The 15,111-nt window shown below is 45.8% G+C and overlaps 10 protein-coding genes across 10 annotated transcripts; 5 read left to right on the top strand and 5 right to left on the bottom strand.

The window, feature by feature from the left end:
* Positions 1-91: 91 nt before the first annotated feature.
* CANTADRAFT_225620 (uncharacterized protein) lies at positions 92-789 on the bottom strand. Its single transcript, XM_020206836.1, has one exon. The coding sequence runs from the start codon at positions 656-658 to the stop codon at positions 230-232; it is 429 nt and encodes a 142-aa protein (XP_020065165.1). The 5' UTR covers positions 659-789; the 3' UTR covers positions 92-229.
* CANTADRAFT_25790 (amino acid transporter) lies at positions 662-2,741 on the top strand. The gene has a single exon (XM_020207534.1). The coding sequence runs from the start codon at positions 920-922 to the stop codon at positions 2,576-2,578; it is 1,659 nt and encodes a 552-aa protein (XP_020065164.1). The 5' UTR covers positions 662-919; the 3' UTR covers positions 2,579-2,741.
* On the bottom strand, positions 2,698-3,118 carry CANTADRAFT_225622 (uncharacterized protein). Its single transcript, XM_020206837.1, has one exon. The coding sequence runs from the start codon at positions 3,026-3,028 to the stop codon at positions 2,816-2,818; it is 213 nt and encodes a 70-aa protein (XP_020065163.1). The 5' UTR covers positions 3,029-3,118; the 3' UTR covers positions 2,698-2,815.
* A 62-nt stretch (positions 3,119-3,180) lies between these two features.
* On the top strand, positions 3,181-4,845 carry CANTADRAFT_100090 (amino acid transporter; the record flags this gene model as incomplete). Its single annotated transcript, XM_020206138.1, has 1 exon — positions 3,181-4,845. The coding sequence occupies exon 1, from the start codon at positions 3,208-3,210 to the stop codon at positions 4,843-4,845; it is 1,638 nt and encodes a 545-aa protein (XP_020065162.1). The 5' UTR covers positions 3,181-3,207.
* A 168-nt stretch (positions 4,846-5,013) lies between these two features.
* Positions 5,014-5,826, bottom strand: CRG1 (Crg1p; the record flags this gene model as incomplete). The annotated part of the gene is made up of 1 exon (XM_020211590.1): positions 5,014-5,826. The coding sequence occupies one exon, from the start codon at positions 5,824-5,826 to the stop codon at positions 5,014-5,016; it is 813 nt and encodes a 270-aa protein (XP_020065161.1).
* A 701-nt stretch (positions 5,827-6,527) lies between these two features.
* Positions 6,528-7,685, top strand: SDH2 (succinate dehydrogenase iron-sulfur protein subunit). Its single transcript, XM_020210891.1, has one exon. The coding sequence runs from the start codon at positions 6,884-6,886 to the stop codon at positions 7,658-7,660; it is 777 nt and encodes a 258-aa protein (XP_020065160.1). The 5' UTR covers positions 6,528-6,883; the 3' UTR covers positions 7,661-7,685.
* Positions 7,686-8,691: 1,006 nt separating this feature from the next.
* CANTADRAFT_89627 (uncharacterized protein) lies at positions 8,692-8,949 on the bottom strand (the record flags this gene model as incomplete). The annotated part of the gene is made up of 1 exon (XM_020211589.1): positions 8,692-8,949. The coding sequence occupies one exon, from the start codon at positions 8,947-8,949 to the stop codon at positions 8,692-8,694; it is 258 nt and encodes an 85-aa protein (XP_020065159.1).
* Positions 8,950-9,108: 159 nt separating this feature from the next.
* On the top strand, positions 9,109-10,245 carry FDH1 (formate dehydrogenase (NAD+); the record flags this gene model as incomplete). Its single annotated transcript, XM_020206683.1, has 1 exon — positions 9,109-10,245. The coding sequence occupies one exon, from the start codon at positions 9,109-9,111 to the stop codon at positions 10,243-10,245; it is 1,137 nt and encodes a 378-aa protein (XP_020065158.1).
* A 766-nt stretch (positions 10,246-11,011) lies between these two features.
* Positions 11,012-11,787, bottom strand: CANTADRAFT_225516 (mitochondrial 54S ribosomal protein mL53). The gene has a single exon (XM_020206834.1). It carries the CDS (start codon positions 11,484-11,486, stop codon positions 11,208-11,210), a length of 279 nt encoding a protein of 92 aa, XP_020065157.1. The 5' UTR covers positions 11,487-11,787; the 3' UTR covers positions 11,012-11,207.
* A 2,953-nt stretch (positions 11,788-14,740) lies between these two features.
* Positions 14,741-15,104, top strand: CANTADRAFT_5711 (uncharacterized protein; the record flags this gene model as incomplete). The annotated part of the gene is made up of 1 exon (XM_020210661.1): positions 14,741-15,104. A coding segment is annotated over one exon (364 nt), but the record flags the coding sequence as incomplete, so codon positions are not given.
* Between the last annotated feature and the right edge of the window lie 7 nt (positions 15,105-15,111).

Here is a 15,111-nt window from a genome sequence, read left to right as displayed (position 1 = left end):
CAATTGGTGATGGTGAGACCGATATTTGTCTTAACGGGATAGTGCAGCGATGGACTATTTTTTGCACCCGTGGAACCGGGAGCTGGAGGTCCCTCACTCTACCCCACCGTCAATCGTTCTGGGAAAGCGTTTTCCCCCTCACATTGCTGCAGCGTGTTCCTGTCGGCTGAAGCATGGTCGAAGTCACCAGCTGCTTCTGACTGGGCTTTTTTCACACGGCGCCCGGTTATCAGCTATCAGCATTGAGCCTCGCGCTGATTATGCACTTTTCACGGTAGGTGTGGTTCCATCCACGACACCCATTCTTACAGGTTGCGGAACGCGTTATCGCTATCACCCGGCAAGCGGTCACCGGAGGTAAGCCCAAAAGAAACGATGCGCTGGCTCCCCACAAACGAGTGGGTGTCGAATTCCGCTGTCCGCATCCAAATAGGCATAAGCAGGGTGAAGTTGCGCAATGGAGCCACATAGGGTCTGCAGCAGGTGCCACAGGATGCCACAGAGTGCCACAGGGTGCTGGTCCAGCCTTCGCTGCGCGAATCCATCCAGCTGGAAATGCTTCTGGCCTATCTTCGGCCACTGTCAAGACGTGCATTGACAGGGTGGCACCTGCAGGAACTGATAAGAACCACAGCGCATCGCATGCCCAATTAGGCATCCGCTATCGCATATTTCCGCATTGGGACAGCTGCACTCAACACGGTTGCTAAACTTCCCGAGTGGCTCCTCATCACTCCTCTGTTTGAGGGGTACCCAGGCCCTCGCCTGTGTACCCAGTTACCGTGTAAGCGACGATCTTTCACGGCCATTTCTGGGCTGAATTACGCAAGTTTAGCGTCTAGAATAACGCAAATATGCACTTCTGTCACCCATGCTAAACCCTATATAAGACGAGCACTTCCTTGTGTCAACCGCCAACATGGAGGCTCTCAGGTCAGTAGGGTCCCGTACGGGTGCCCATTTATCGCAGGTGCTTTCGGCAAGATCAGAAATCAGGGTAATCCACGCCCAGGACGCCGCCAACGACGTCGAGTTGTTGGCCCAGATTGGGTACAAACAAGAGTTGAACAGACACTATTCCACCATCCAGGTGTTCGGTATAGCCTTTAGTATCATGGGGTTGTTGCCCAGTGTTGCGTCAGTGATGGCGTTGGGTCTAGAGTCTGGGGCTTCAGGACTAGTCTGGGGCTGGTTCATTGCTGGGTTTTTCATCATGTGCACAGGTACTTCGCTCACCATTCTTGGTTCTGCCATCCCCACCAGTGGAGGCTTGTATTACTACACCAACTACTACGCTCCTCCAGGGGTTGGTGTGCCCTTGAGTTTCGTGATCGGGTGCTCCAATTCGGTGGGCCTCTGTGGTGGGATCTGCTCGATCGCCTACGGATTTGCTACAGAAGTGTTATCTGCCGTGTACATCAGTCGTGACGGGGACTTCGAGATCACCAATGCGAAGTCGTATGGAGTGTTTGCGGCTTGTATCATTTCCAACGTTCTTATCTGTTGCCTCACAACCAAGCACACAGCCACTCTTCAAAGTGTATCCATAGTGGTCAACGTATTTCTTATCATTTTATTCATCATAGCTGTCCCTATCGGAGCTTCACACAACGGGTTTAACGATGCAAAATACATTTTTGGGCCCTTGGAAAATTACCGCACCTGGAACCAAGGCTGGTCGTTTGTGCTTTCGTGGATGCCAGCAATTTGGACCATTGGATCTTTTGATGCCGTCATCCACTGTTCCGAAGAGGCCAAGAATGCACAAAGAGCCATTCCATACGGGATTTTGGGCAGTATTGGAGCCTGCTGGATTTTGGGCTGGATTCTCTGTATCGTGTCGGCTGCCACCATCAAAGGAGGCGTTACTCTGGCCATATTGGATAGCAATACTGGTAACCCAATGGCCCAAATCATTTATGATGCTTTAGGCAAAAAATGGGCAGTGGCATTTATGGCCATGATTTCAGTTGGACAATATTTAATGAGTCTCTCTATTGTCACGGCTGCATCCAGACAAATCTGGGCGTTTGCAAGAGATGACGGTTTGCCTTTCCACAATTTTGTCAAGTTTGTGAATCCAGTATTTAAAGTTCCAATTAGGGCTACTATGTTTGCAGGTGTGTTTTCTTTACTTGTTGGCTTGCTTGTTTTGATTAATGGTTCTGCTGGATCAGGAGCATTATTCTCGTTAGCAGTGGCTTCCAACATGTTGGCTTGGGGAGTTCCTACCTTGTTGGTGCTTCTTCCGACCGGTAGGAAAAGGTTTCAACCAGGCCCCTTTTACCTTGGAAAGTATGTGACTACAGCTGTCCATATCACGACTGTATGCTGGATTGGGTTCATCATTACCATGTCCATGTTCCCAGATTCAAAGTCGGTGAATAAAAATTCCATGAACTACACATGTGTGATCAATGTGGGTGTCTGGCTACTGGCTTTGATATATTACTTCGTTTATGGTCACAAGTATTACTCCGGACCCAAATCCAACCTCGAGGATGTATACGATGGGGAAAACCCATCATTCGAGATTGATGCCATGTTGGATGAGAAAAATAACTTCGTCAAGATATAATTGTATAGTAACTATCACGAATTATTGGAGTAAATCTGAGTAATGTAACACTATGCATTCGTACGGCACCAATAATTACTAAACAATGCACCTAACCGGTGTCAACCCCAAAATCGGAACGAGGACTTTTATTGTAGTGGGCTGGCTTATATTTACTTTCGGTCTGTGTTGTATGGGAACATTTAAATTGTAATGATTGCCCTTCTGTTGCCGATTATCGTCACACGATTCAGTCTTTCAGTCTTGGTTCCAGGATACTTCCTTCGTTTGCCAGATTCGGTGAAAAAATATTTCAAAAGTGAAAGGTGCGTCAGAAACAAGGCACATACTTTCAACAGCAAGAGCACAGATTCCGACGCGTAATAGCACTTGGGTAGTTCCTTGTCTACCATCTGTACAGGAGATGTCCGTCTGAGCAAACTTCATACCCCCATTAGTGGTACAAATCATTGAAACTCTAATTTCATTATCTCTAATTTTACTTCCCCGATGAGCCGCATAAAACCGACACCAGATAACACTTCTAACCTAAAGCTCATTTCTGTAAGCACTTTTAGATAAGGCAACCATTTTTAGCTTTAAATTGTCCCCATTTCCGGGAACGCTCGAAGAATCTTGTCCTAGTGAAGATGAATCCTGTCAAATCGCTAACAACAGCCGCCTCCAATAGGTCAGAGATCAGAGCCATAGATGGAAGAGCTGCTGCCAACGACGTTGAGCTATTGGCTCAGATTGGATACAAGCAAGAGTTGAATAGAAAGTACTCCACCCTCCAAGTATGTGGTATTGCTGTCAGTATCATGGGGTTGATACCTAGTGTATCTTCAACCTTAAGTATAGGTCTCGAATCGGGAGCATCTGGGTTTGTCTGGGGTTGGTTCTGTGCTGGTTTCTTTATTTTATGTACAGCTACCTCCCTTACTATTCTTGGATCTGCTATTCCAACTAGTGGTGGCCTTTATTACTACACAAATTACTATGCCCCAAGTAGCATCGGTGTTCCCTTGAGTTTCCTTATAGGATGTGCCAATTCTGTTGGTCTCTGTGGTGCTATCTGTTCTATCGGATACGGATTCGCATCTGAATTGTTGTCAGCCGTTTTCATCAGTTACGATGGTGATTTTACAGTCACAAATTCTAGAATCTATGGAGTTTTCGCAGCCAGTGTTGTCACAACATTACTTATCTGCTCCCTTACAACTCAGCATGTAGCCAAGTTACAAACAATCTCCATCATTACCAATATTTTCCTCTTGGTGTTGTTCTTTATTTCAGTCCCAATTGGTGTATCCAAGAATAGTGCATTCAATGACGGTCACTTCATTTTTGGAAAACTTGAAAACTTTTTGACATGGGATCAAGGTTGGACATTTATGCTCTGTTGGGTGCCTGCCATTTGGTCTATTGGTGCTTTTGATGCCGTGATTCACTGTTCTGAAGAGGCAAAAGATGCCCAAAGAGCAATTCCATTCGGAATATTGTACAGTACATTTTTTTCATTAATTGGTGGTTGGGCAGTTTGCATTTTGACAGTTGCATGCATTAAGGATGGTGACACACTGAGAGTATTGGAAACTAAGAGTGGTAATCCCATGGCACAGATCATATATGATGCTTTAGGGAAAAAATGGGCTGTTGCATTTATGGCCCTAATTTGCGTTGGTCAATACTTGATGCTTTGTTCCATCCTGATTGCTGCTTCCAGACAAATTTGGGCTTTCGCAAGAGATGATGGGTTGCCGCTCCATAGTTACATCAAGTATGTCAACCCCAGAGTTAAGGTGCCTGTTAGGGCAACCTTCTTTGCTGGTGTATGTGCACTTCTTCTTGGACTACTTACCTTAATTCCTGGCTCTGCTGGTTCAGGTGCCTTGTTCTCATTGGGTGTTGCCTCGACCATGCTTGCCTGGTGTGTACCTATTCTCATGGCCTTTCTTCCAACTGGTAGGAGCAGATTCAAACCTGGTAAATTTAGTTTGGGCTTTTATGGAAACAACACAGTTCACTTCATTGCCATATGTTGGCTTACTTATGTGATCGTAATGTCCATGTTTCCAAACTCGAAAAAGGTGGATAAAGAATCAATGAATTATACTGTGGTTATTAATATGGGAGTTTGGACCTTGTCAATTATCTATTATTTTGTATATGCTCATAAAACCTACCATGGTCCAAGATCAAATCTTGACGAAGGAGACCAGGTTCAAATCATTCATGATCAGACGGAAAATAGCTTAGAAAAAACAAGTCTGCATGAAACCAAGTAATTGACAATGATTCTTCCCTAGTATTACAGCTAATCTCATAAAATTTCTTTGTCATATTATTTTGCCTGTAGAGAGTTATATCTTTCGTCATAGGGTCGTTTCTAATTCTAAAAAATTTAGCATATTTCTCGGATAATTCCCAGATTGCAAAAAGTGAAGCTAAGAGGACTATTTTTTGTAAAGTAGCTCCACGTTCATGAAACTCAAGAAACCTGAATCTTCTTTTGCCCACTTCTCCCACATTTCAATGGCCAACTTTTTGAGCTCTTTATTCTTATTCTCATCTGGAGAAAACAGTTCCTGTGAATAACGAAGTCTATTTAAAAACATAGTTGCCCACATTTCCCGTTCTTGGGCATTTGCAACCGTCCATACTGAACTCGATAACTCAAGGTTAGATGGAAGGTATCCTGCATTAAGGGCTTTTTCTTTCAATCGCCTTCCTGCAATTGGATCCGTGAAACTCCCTCCACTGCATTTTCCTTGGATGTACAAATCAAAGAATTTCTCGTAGCTTTCGGGATATATGACTCCTGCTTTCAAGTCTGCGTCCTTGACTGCAACGTAACCATTGGATTTGGTCACACGCCTGAGCTCCTTCAACGCAGCCACTGGGTCCTCCAAATGTACCACTACTTGGTGAGCAACGACTAGGTCGAAGGAGTTATCCTCAAAAGGAAGCTTATAAATGGAGCCCAACTGGAAGCTAACGTTCTGCGGATTCCCTGCCTCCACCTTCTTACTATTTGCTACTTCAATTAGCTCGGAGGTTGGTTCAACTCCGATAACACTACCGTCAGGAACATACTTGCCATAGTCGATCGTAATGGTACCTGGCCCCGACCCCACATCCAAGATCTTGAAGCTGGGGTGGATCAACGGCACAGTAAATTGCATGGAATTTTCCACTGTACGCCAAGCATGGCTCTCGTAAATCGTTTTGTGGACTCCGTCCTTGTAGTATGCTTGCTCTTTGACCATTTTCGAGTGTTGATGGATTAACGTTTTGTTTGATTTTTCTTCCTTTGCTAATGGGAAGTATGCTATAATATACTCTCCAGATGACCGGTTAGCTGCTAGGCAAATGCTAATATATGGCGGCGAAAAGACCTTATTGATGGACTTCTACTGCATGCACACCTGCAAGGGCTCGTTTGAAAGGCGGTCAGTGGTCACACTCGAGATGTGATCTGCAGCAATACTGTATACCACCTCGATCTGATTAGCACTACGTACAGCTGTGCTCACTAATAATACAGAATGCAATTTAATTTATTTTCAGACCTATGGCAGTTTACAAGTAGTTCTTTTAGTTCCTTACAGTTCAGGCCATGTTCCAATTGGCAAAAGATGGAAACGTCAGTCTGAAGCAGGGTATATCAGATCCGATTGGTGTAGTACGTGTTTCTCACTTTTGACAATTAGGCTTTCCGACACTATTGATAATAAATAAAAAAGATTCGATAAATATAGATCTGTGAGGTGTTGTATCGACTCCAGTACTGTTGGTCACTAATCCATGGGCAGTTAGATGCCGAGCGGTGCTGCACAACCCCAGAAAGAGCATGACCGTTGTGCAGGTGCAAATTGACCCGGGGAAAGCCGTAACTTGAAAGAAACCAGTCACGTGACACACTTCGGTTTTCGGGTTCATGGCAGAGGTGAGGCGTGGGGAGGACGGCCTGATGGCAGGTGTGCTGCCATCCATGGATCTCCAGCCACCTTGGTAGCATCTCCTCTATCTTGCACCAAGACCATCGTCTTCCACGGCCCTACCGGACACTCGCGTGCCCAACCAAGCCAGACTTACCCAGCGCAAAGCGCACGTGACGTTTCCCCGTGCTTTTCAGCCAATCACGCCCCAGTAATTTGTAAAGAATTCCCGGGGCAAGTTCCGACCAAAATTTTCTATGTTGTTTAAAACCACTCTTCATCTAGTTGGTTTCACCTTTTAATTCATCTTAGATCATTCGTGTTCTCTGACCCACCCACCAGCCACACAATCTACTGATCCCCCGCCATACATACCACAACCAGCATGTTCAGAAATCTCATTCGCCCTAGATTCGCCAGAGGTTTAGCCACCAGTGCTGCTCCAAAGGACACCAGAATCAAGCGTTTCCAGGTCTACAGATGGAACCCAGACACCCCAGAAGTCCAGCCAAAGATGCAAACCTACGAGGTCGACTTGAACGACTGTGGTCCTATGGTGTTGGACGCCATATTAAAGATCAAGAACGAGCAGGACCCAACCTTGACCTTCAGAAGATCGTGTCGTGAAGGTATCTGTGGTTCTTGTGCCATGAACATCGGTGGTAGAAACACCTTGGCCTGTTTGTGCAAGATAGATCAAGACAACACCAAGGACTTGAAGATCTACCCATTGCCTCACATGTTCGTGGTGAGAGACTTGGTTCCTGACTTGACCCACTTCTACAAGCAATACAAGTCGATCCAGCCTTACTTACAAAGAGACACCGCCCCTGTTGACGGCCGTGAAAACTTGCAAAGCATCGAAGACAGAGCCAAATTGGACGGTTTGTACGAATGTATCTTGTGTGCTTGTTGCTCCACTGCTTGTCCTTCCTACTGGTGGAACCAACAGCAATACTTGGGTCCTGCTGTTTTGATGCAGGCCTACAGATGGTTGATTGATTCCAGAGACGAAGCCACCAAGTTTAGAAAGGAAATGTTGCAGAACTCCATGTCCTTGTACAGATGTCACACCATCATGAACTGTTCCAAAACCTGTCCTAAGGGATTGAACCCAGGTAAGGCTATTGCTGAAATTAAGAAACAATTGGCTTTTGATTAAGTCCACGCAACCTCCCATCGTGCATCCCTGATGGTGGTATAAGGACTAGAGTGAATACCTAATGGGACTTGCTCATTGGCTCCTCTGTATTTATTCATATTTATTTCATCAAGCATAAGAAATAACATTGTAACGATTTGTCAACTGTAGGCGTTTACATGAGGTGAAGTAGTTCATACCTTCACATGTTTGGGAAAATTGTCATTTGTCAACTGTGCCATTCCACAATGGTGGGATACACTATCTTAGTTTAATGTCCTTACCCTATATTTCACACGAATTTCATTCATTTGTGTCCTGTGGTACACGCGAATGAGACTCTTAATGTACTAACATAGTAAGATTTTTCACCGATAGGCATTTCACTACTTGTGTGTTTCAGACGAGCATCGTTTATTTGTTAACTATGGTACTTCACATGGCTACTTCCTGTAGTTTATTTCACTCAATAGCATTATTGACACATTAGGAGTTTCTGGTGTGCTCAGACTTAGTTGTGTCAATTATTCGTGTGCATTTCACACCAGTAACAAATTGGCAGCCGTAGGCATTTTCGGTTTGCCCAGGCCAACTTGCGTGGATCATTCTTACACGTAACTTCACTTATCACCTGTAGGCATTACTTTGAGTGCGTTCTGGGATACCAGTCCGGCTTGATTCGGATCATTCTTGTGTATTTCACACAAGTTATTTATTACCTGTAGGCATTACACTTGAAGTAAGGATGTTCTGGGATCTTCGGGGATTTTTGTGAATCTTGCTTATTAGTAATTTATTATCCGTAGGAGCTCAGCCAGACGATTGTTCATACTTCTTGTGATCATTTGGGAGTAACATTAATTAGTAGCCACCCGCACATTTGGTGAGGATGTGACCTGTCAGGCTTAATCACACTTTGTACTTCACACATTTGGTGAAAGATGGCCTAGTCAGGTATTATTCATCTTCTTGTGTATCATTTGGTAAATTATGCCCAGCTTGTACCACTTTTTGCCCTACCCCAACAAGGGGTACCTATCCGAGCCATTTCCCTACCCTGGGGTACGTCGCACGTGACCTGCGATCCCCACAAATAGTCCCATTTCGGGTTCCATATAATGGCTCGGAGTCTTGTCACCACTAAACACGGAGGAAATACTCGCATGCAACAAATGGGGCGCCTCCTCCCCGCTGTAGTCAATCCCTTCAATTGCCTGGACTCTATGCACAATTGCTCCCAAGTATCCGCGCGATTGAAGTAGTTGCACCCGGACCTCCTCCCAGCTTGGCGGGGAGAACGAGGCTACCATCTGTGCTATGACCACTGAAGTGATATCACGCAACCCCACGGAACGTTAATAGCTCGGATCCTGGGAATTGGCACTATAAAGAGCCCAATTTCTGGTGATAATTGTAGTCCTCATCGAATAGTACATCTACTCTCACTACTCACAAACAATCAGCTCAACATGTCCAAAGGAAAAGTCTTATTAGTTCTCTACACCGGTGGTGAACACGCCAAACAGGAATCGCGCTTGTTGGGCACCATCGAAAACGAATTGGGGATCCGCAAGTATATTGAGGACCAAGGGTACGAGTTGGTGACCACGGCCGAGAAGGACCCCGAGCCCTCGTCCCAAGTCGACAAGGAGTTGGCGGACGCCGAGATCGTCATCACCACCCCCTTTTTCCCAGCCTACATCACCAAAACCAGGTTGGAAAAAGCCCCCAAATTGAAGATTGCGATCACGGCCGGAGTCGGATCCGACCATGTGGACTTGAACGCAGCCAATGACCACGGCATCACCGTGGTGGAGGTCACGGGCTCCAATGTGGTGTCTGTGGCGGAACATGTCCTTATGACCATCTTGGTGCTCATCAGAAACTTCGTACCCGCCCACGAACAGGCTGTTGGCCTGAGCTGGGACATCGCGGGGGCTGCAAAACAGGAATTCGACTTGGAGGACAAGGTCATTGCCACGGTGGGTGCAGGCAGAATCGGATACCGTGTGTTGGAGCGGTTGGTGGCATTCAACCCCAAGAAGTTGCTCTACTACGACTACCAGGACTTGCCAGCCAGTGCCATCCAGAAGTTGAACGACGCGTCCAAGCTCTTCAACGGGCACGACAACATCGTGGAAAGAGTGTTAAACTTGGAGGAGTTGGTGGGCCAGGCTGACGTGGTCACCATCAACTGCCCCTTGCACGAGGACACCAAGGGCTTGTTCAACAAGTCGTTGCTTTCCAAGATGAAGAAGGGCGCCTACCTCGTCAACACCGCAAGAGGCGCAATCTGTGTCGAGCAGGACGTGGCCGATGCCGTCAATTCTGGCCACTTGGCTGGCTACGGTGGTGACGTCTGGTACCCCCAGCCAGCCCCCAAGGACCATCCATGGAGATCCATGAAGAACCCATACGGTGGTGGTAATGCCATGACTCCCCATGTGTCTGGAACCTCTTTGGATGCGCAGGCTCGGTATGCAGCAGGTGTCAAGAAAATCTTGGAAAGCTACTTCTCTGGTAAGCACGACTACAAGCCAGAGGACGTGATTGTTACTGGTGGTGGTTATGCCACCAGAGCCTACGGTGAAAGAGACCAAAAGTGAGTCACTGGCTGACTTTATGAGCTTTGGCCAATTTTTGTCTAATTTATTGTGTTTTTTATGAATAAATGCTTTTTATTGTTTTCCTGGGGTTGCTCCTGTAGACTATTGTAGGACGATTTCTCTGCTTATTATTGTTAATGGATCTGGCTTGCATATCTAGATCCGTGTGGTGAGACAATCGTTCAAGGTGTTTGGAGCGTTGAAATGTAAATGAGGAGATCGCGCAAAAGATCAAATGGCCCACACAGAGTTATCACATAGTTACATTCCAGTCGCTCAATTTTGCAATTCTCAAGTTCTCCGATTATTGCAGTGTTGCCTGACGTCATGAAATAGCATCAAAATAACCGACAAGTACTAATTAGCTGTAGGGTTTGTGATACATGTGGTGGAATTATTGACTCTTTTGATCAAGGAGGCTAAGTAGCAAAATGTAGGCCATCTGATGGTAGGAATTTTTTCCATTTCCCTTTGTTTTGGTAGTTTGTATGCTCATTTTGGTGTTCTTCAATAGTAGTAGATGGTTTCCTTGCAATAATCTACAAATGCAGGCCTGACAAACCCTTAAATTGCACCTGTTTGGTAAATTACAGTCGGCATGCTTCGTATATTAGCATACTTCACTATCTTCATGATGTTCGCTGCCAAAAGTTCCCTACTATTTGATCTAGAACTTGTCCTGAAAACTCTCTCTCAAAAGATTGGCCGGAGATTCTGCAGCTAATCGTCATAAGTAACCTCCCCAGTCCAGTAATGCAACCTACAACGTAATCTCTGCTGTCTAATCAAATTAATTGTATTGAAGCCTAAAACGAAGAACTAAACTATGGACGCACGACTTGGGAATCTATATACATGGTGCTATTGTCTTGTGATGGGCTGTGAGTTGGGTTTTCTAAGTTGAATCGAGCATTTGTACTGTTGAACAACTTTGTTGGTGTGATCTATGCAATTTCTAACGTTTACTCCTTGATGGCATCTTGAATAGCCAACTTTCTAGAGTGGGTGTCAAAGTACTCCCTTAATTCAGTTATGTTCATGTTGACAGGATCGGCCTTCATGACATTTTTATCCCTGAAAGTCACTTCTATGGATGGCTTGTCTGTAGAAGTCTTGGTCAACACCTTGCATGAGATCTTGGCAGAAGATGGAACTCTGGCGAGAAATAATCTGGCTGATCTCCCCCCAGCAGTGAATGGGTCAAACTTAACGACCACATTGGTAAAGTATTTGGTAATCATCGTGTTCACAGTTCTTCAAGTATCGACCTATTATCAAAAAATTTTCGAGATCCATATTCGCGAGTAGACATTACTCGTGATCTTTGATCACGTGATCGATTATCACGGGCTACATGCCTTTGCACGGTTTGACTAGATGTTTGAGTATAAAGCAGCCACTATCAGAGGCTATTTGTTGTGATTGCCTATTTATTATTCAATTACTGTTAACGTAATTTTAAAAATTTCACCATAAATGTTATGAAATTTGTGAAATTTTAGAATAGAACGATGAAAATACAATCGTTGGATCTAGACAACTGGAAAAATACTCAAACGTTTTTAGGAGAGGATGGAAGACTGTAGTCGGGGCCTGGTTAAATTTTACCACCGTATAACACAGGGTTTCCCTTTATCCTACTGTGGAACTGCTCGCCTTTGACGTTTTTGCCATCACATAAGCTCAAGATTGGGGCTCTGCAAGGACCTTGTCAAGCGAGCTTGAAGCGAAGTGTACACTTTCACGTACCAGGGGTTATACCTCGGTTTTCCAGTTGTGGATGGTAAAAAGCAATGCTCTTACTAGATTCAATAACGTCTTAATGAGGGCTTACACAGTAGGCGGACTCGTTCGCTGCTAGAAAATAATTCGTTGTTGGTTTCACAGTCATCAAACAAAGCTAAACGAAGTCGGCAATGATCAGCAAATCAGAGGCTTGGGAATCGTTACATCTGTTCTTCTCTTCAAACCTTTTCCTTATCTATGATCAAGTCAACATCTTGACTTCATGAAATTTGGCCGCGACTCGCACTATTGTTGACTGCGAAAAGTAGGGAGCGCAGGCGCAAATTCCAAGTGCACATAACACAAAGGAACGATAACGAAGCTTAAGCATGAAGAGTTAGTTATTGTATTCCGAGCCTTCCAGTACGCCCCCTGTGGCGCAAAGGGTCTAGATAGGTGAACTCCAAGAATAGTGGTTGTTTTCACTACAATTGCTCATTGCACCACAGTTACCGTCAAAGACGAAGAAATCAGCTTGGCAGAAATTAGGCGGATGGAGTGACGGAAACTAGGAAGGCCAGATGCAGAGCCACGGTTCACACGTTTGCACTGTACCTTTTTTAGCGGGTATTAATAATTTGTCCCGTAGAGGAAAATCCGCATATTCCAGGTACCGAACCCTTCAGGTGCAGAACTACGCGAGGACTAATGCGTAGACTTGCAGACAAATCCGAAAGATAAATAAACAGTGATTTTCTCTATAGTTCTGTGCATACAATATGGTTGGGGGAATAAAATTCTCCACCACACAAAGAAACATATTTTGATATATATTGATAGATACGATCCAAAATGTTGGCTCCGACCAGTAATGTGGACGATCGCGCAAGCTGGCAATTGCAATGAGGGCGAGCCCACCATGTAGACTCATACGCTTGGTTCCGCCTCAAACTTAGCGAGAGCAACACGGGGTAGACGAGGGGCACATGACATAGATAATTAGATCGTATGGATTGACAGGCCGAGGTACGAGGTACCGTGGAAGCTGAGTAGTGTGGCCACCCGCCTCAACTCGCCTACAAAAATTAGGTTGGCCGGAGAGGTACTGTCAGGCCGGATCCATGCTGAGACTATGCCGATGCTAGTGGTTGCACCGTAATTGAAGGAACAATCAAAGTGCCATTAGAATGTTCGGATCTACAAGTCCTCCCGGGCCGCCAGTATTATTTGTAGCTTGCCAAGGTCCGACCCTATTAATACCCCCTGATTGTTGATTTGGTCCTAACAATCCTTCTAGACACGGTTCTGGAAATAAATACGGCCGCGCACGCCCTAGTATGGAAACAATAGTTTTTAACAATAGCAAAAGGTTCACCAGGCTGAACTAAACTTTGGCGCACCAGCATCGCGTTCGAGACTGCCATCCCAAGAAGTCGTCACCAGGGGTGAGCAGCCACTACCGGTTGGGTGTCTGAGTGAAGGCATCCATGGTACATAATTAAGGGAATACGAGATGGCAGAACCGTACATGCGCAATAGGAGGAAGCAATCGCTCAGAATAATATGGCCGGAGCCGGGCTCCTCTGCGATGTTGAAGTTGCAGCCGTGAGCCTGGCTGTTCGAGGTGTCGGGTTGCTGTATGCTGGCCAATAAGGGGAGGGGTTACAGGGAGCTGGAGCAACAGCCCATTGGGAACCTTCTGGGGATGTTACATTTGTCACCCTACTCCGGGCTCTAAGGTTGCCTCGCGGATCACCCTGCCAGCACAATAGTTCCAGGAGCCAAATATGCTCAGAGTTCGCGACATACGTTTATTGTGCCAGTATAATAGAGCGAGGATGACTTCCGCTCGATTGATCACTTTTGGGCCTAGTCAGGAATAGCCAGGCGTATTGTTCGCGTTGCCTGATTGTTACCAATGGAGATCCCCAAAATGGCTTGCTTACATGGAAGGGTCCGGGTCGAGTTGACGGGTGGAGGATTTCCATGCTCAGGGCTACCAGACTATTGTTCTGGTCAGCTGCACCAATTAAGAATACATAAATCCTCTGCAGAGAATAGGCTAGCAGCATGGCGAATCCCTTAAGCCAGTCGGCCAGTCGTGGAAACTTCGTCTGGTGTTTCGTCTGGCAAATTAGTGTGGACTTCCTCTGGTGACTTCCTCTGACCATTGCATGATTGCATGCCAACGCCTCGTACCAATTTCAAGTGTGTTGACGTTAGCACCAGTTTCACTTCAATCGTATACACCCAACAATAGCCCGCCGCGAGCTAAACCTGGACTAATACCATCTAGTCCCAACTATTTCTAATTTGTTCTCCAAACTCTAATATGTCCCAATAGGGAGCGCTTGCAGCTATTGTCTCGCCAATTGTTTTTTTTGAAACAAGTGCCACAACTCCGCGTGGATATTGACGCCAAAGAAATACTTCCTCTTGTTGAAATTTGCAATTTTACAATAAGGTTCACCATGATGTGGTTGTTTCCGTGATGGTGGCCATTGACTGGGCCATTTGTGGGCGCAAAGATGCTTGGATCTGGAGAGGGCTTGCCCGTTGGATTTGTTTATAACCAAGGCGTTTCCGCCAGAGGAACGGTTCTTTTCCCAACTAACTAACTAACTAACTAAACCAAGCACCCCTTCAAGCAAGGAGTACTACAATTAGAGAACCATATTGACCTAGTTCTCGCTGAAGTTCACTTCTCCCAAACAACCATTCATAATTGGCCTGAATTACTCCCCCTTACACTCGCTTAAAAACTGCTGCAATGATCTTTTCAAGAACCGCAGCCATTAGTATCGCCTTGGCTTCCACCAACTTTTTGACCGGAGTTTCCGCCAACAACAAGTACCTCCACGATGACTACTCTGACTTGACTTTGGACCAACCATCCACCAAGTACTGCTCCCCAAGAAGCATCCTCCAGGTCGGCCAGGGCACCGAATTCGTCTCCAACCACAAGAGACATATTGGCGCTGATGTCGGAGCCCAAGTTGCCGCTGACGTCTTAGGACTTGTCGGTGTCGATGTCGGCGCTGGTGTCGGCGTTGATGTTGGCAAGAGACACATTGGTGCTGACGTTGGCGCTCAAGTTGCCGCTGACGTCTTAGGCCTTGTTGGTGTCGATGTCGGTGCCGG

Source organism: Suhomyces tanzawaensis (genome assembly GCF_001661415.1).
Source record: "Suhomyces tanzawaensis NRRL Y-17324 unplaced genomic scaffold CANTAscaffold_3, whole genome shotgun sequence".
NCBI lineage: Eukaryota > Fungi > Ascomycota > Pichiomycetes > Serinales > Debaryomycetaceae > Suhomyces > Suhomyces tanzawaensis.
The sequence above is the reverse complement of the archived record's forward strand: the minus strand, read 5'-3'. Positions and strand labels throughout refer to the sequence as shown.

Coding starts and splice junctions, on each gene's coding strand:
- CANTADRAFT_225622 (XM_020206837.1), bottom strand. CDS start 3,028: ATGATTTGTACCACTAATGGGGGTATGAAGTTTGCTCAGACGGACATC.
- CANTADRAFT_25790 (XM_020207534.1), top strand. CDS start 920: ATGGAGGCTCTCAGGTCAGTAGGGTCCCGTACGGGTGCCCATTTATCG.
- CANTADRAFT_225620 (XM_020206836.1), bottom strand. CDS start 658: ATGCCTAATTGGGCATGCGATGCGCTGTGGTTCTTATCAGTTCCTGCA.
- SDH2 (XM_020210891.1), top strand. CDS start 6,884: ATGTTCAGAAATCTCATTCGCCCTAGATTCGCCAGAGGTTTAGCCACC.
- CANTADRAFT_225516 (XM_020206834.1), bottom strand. CDS start 11,486: ATGATTACCAAATACTTTACCAATGTGGTCGTTAAGTTTGACCCATTC.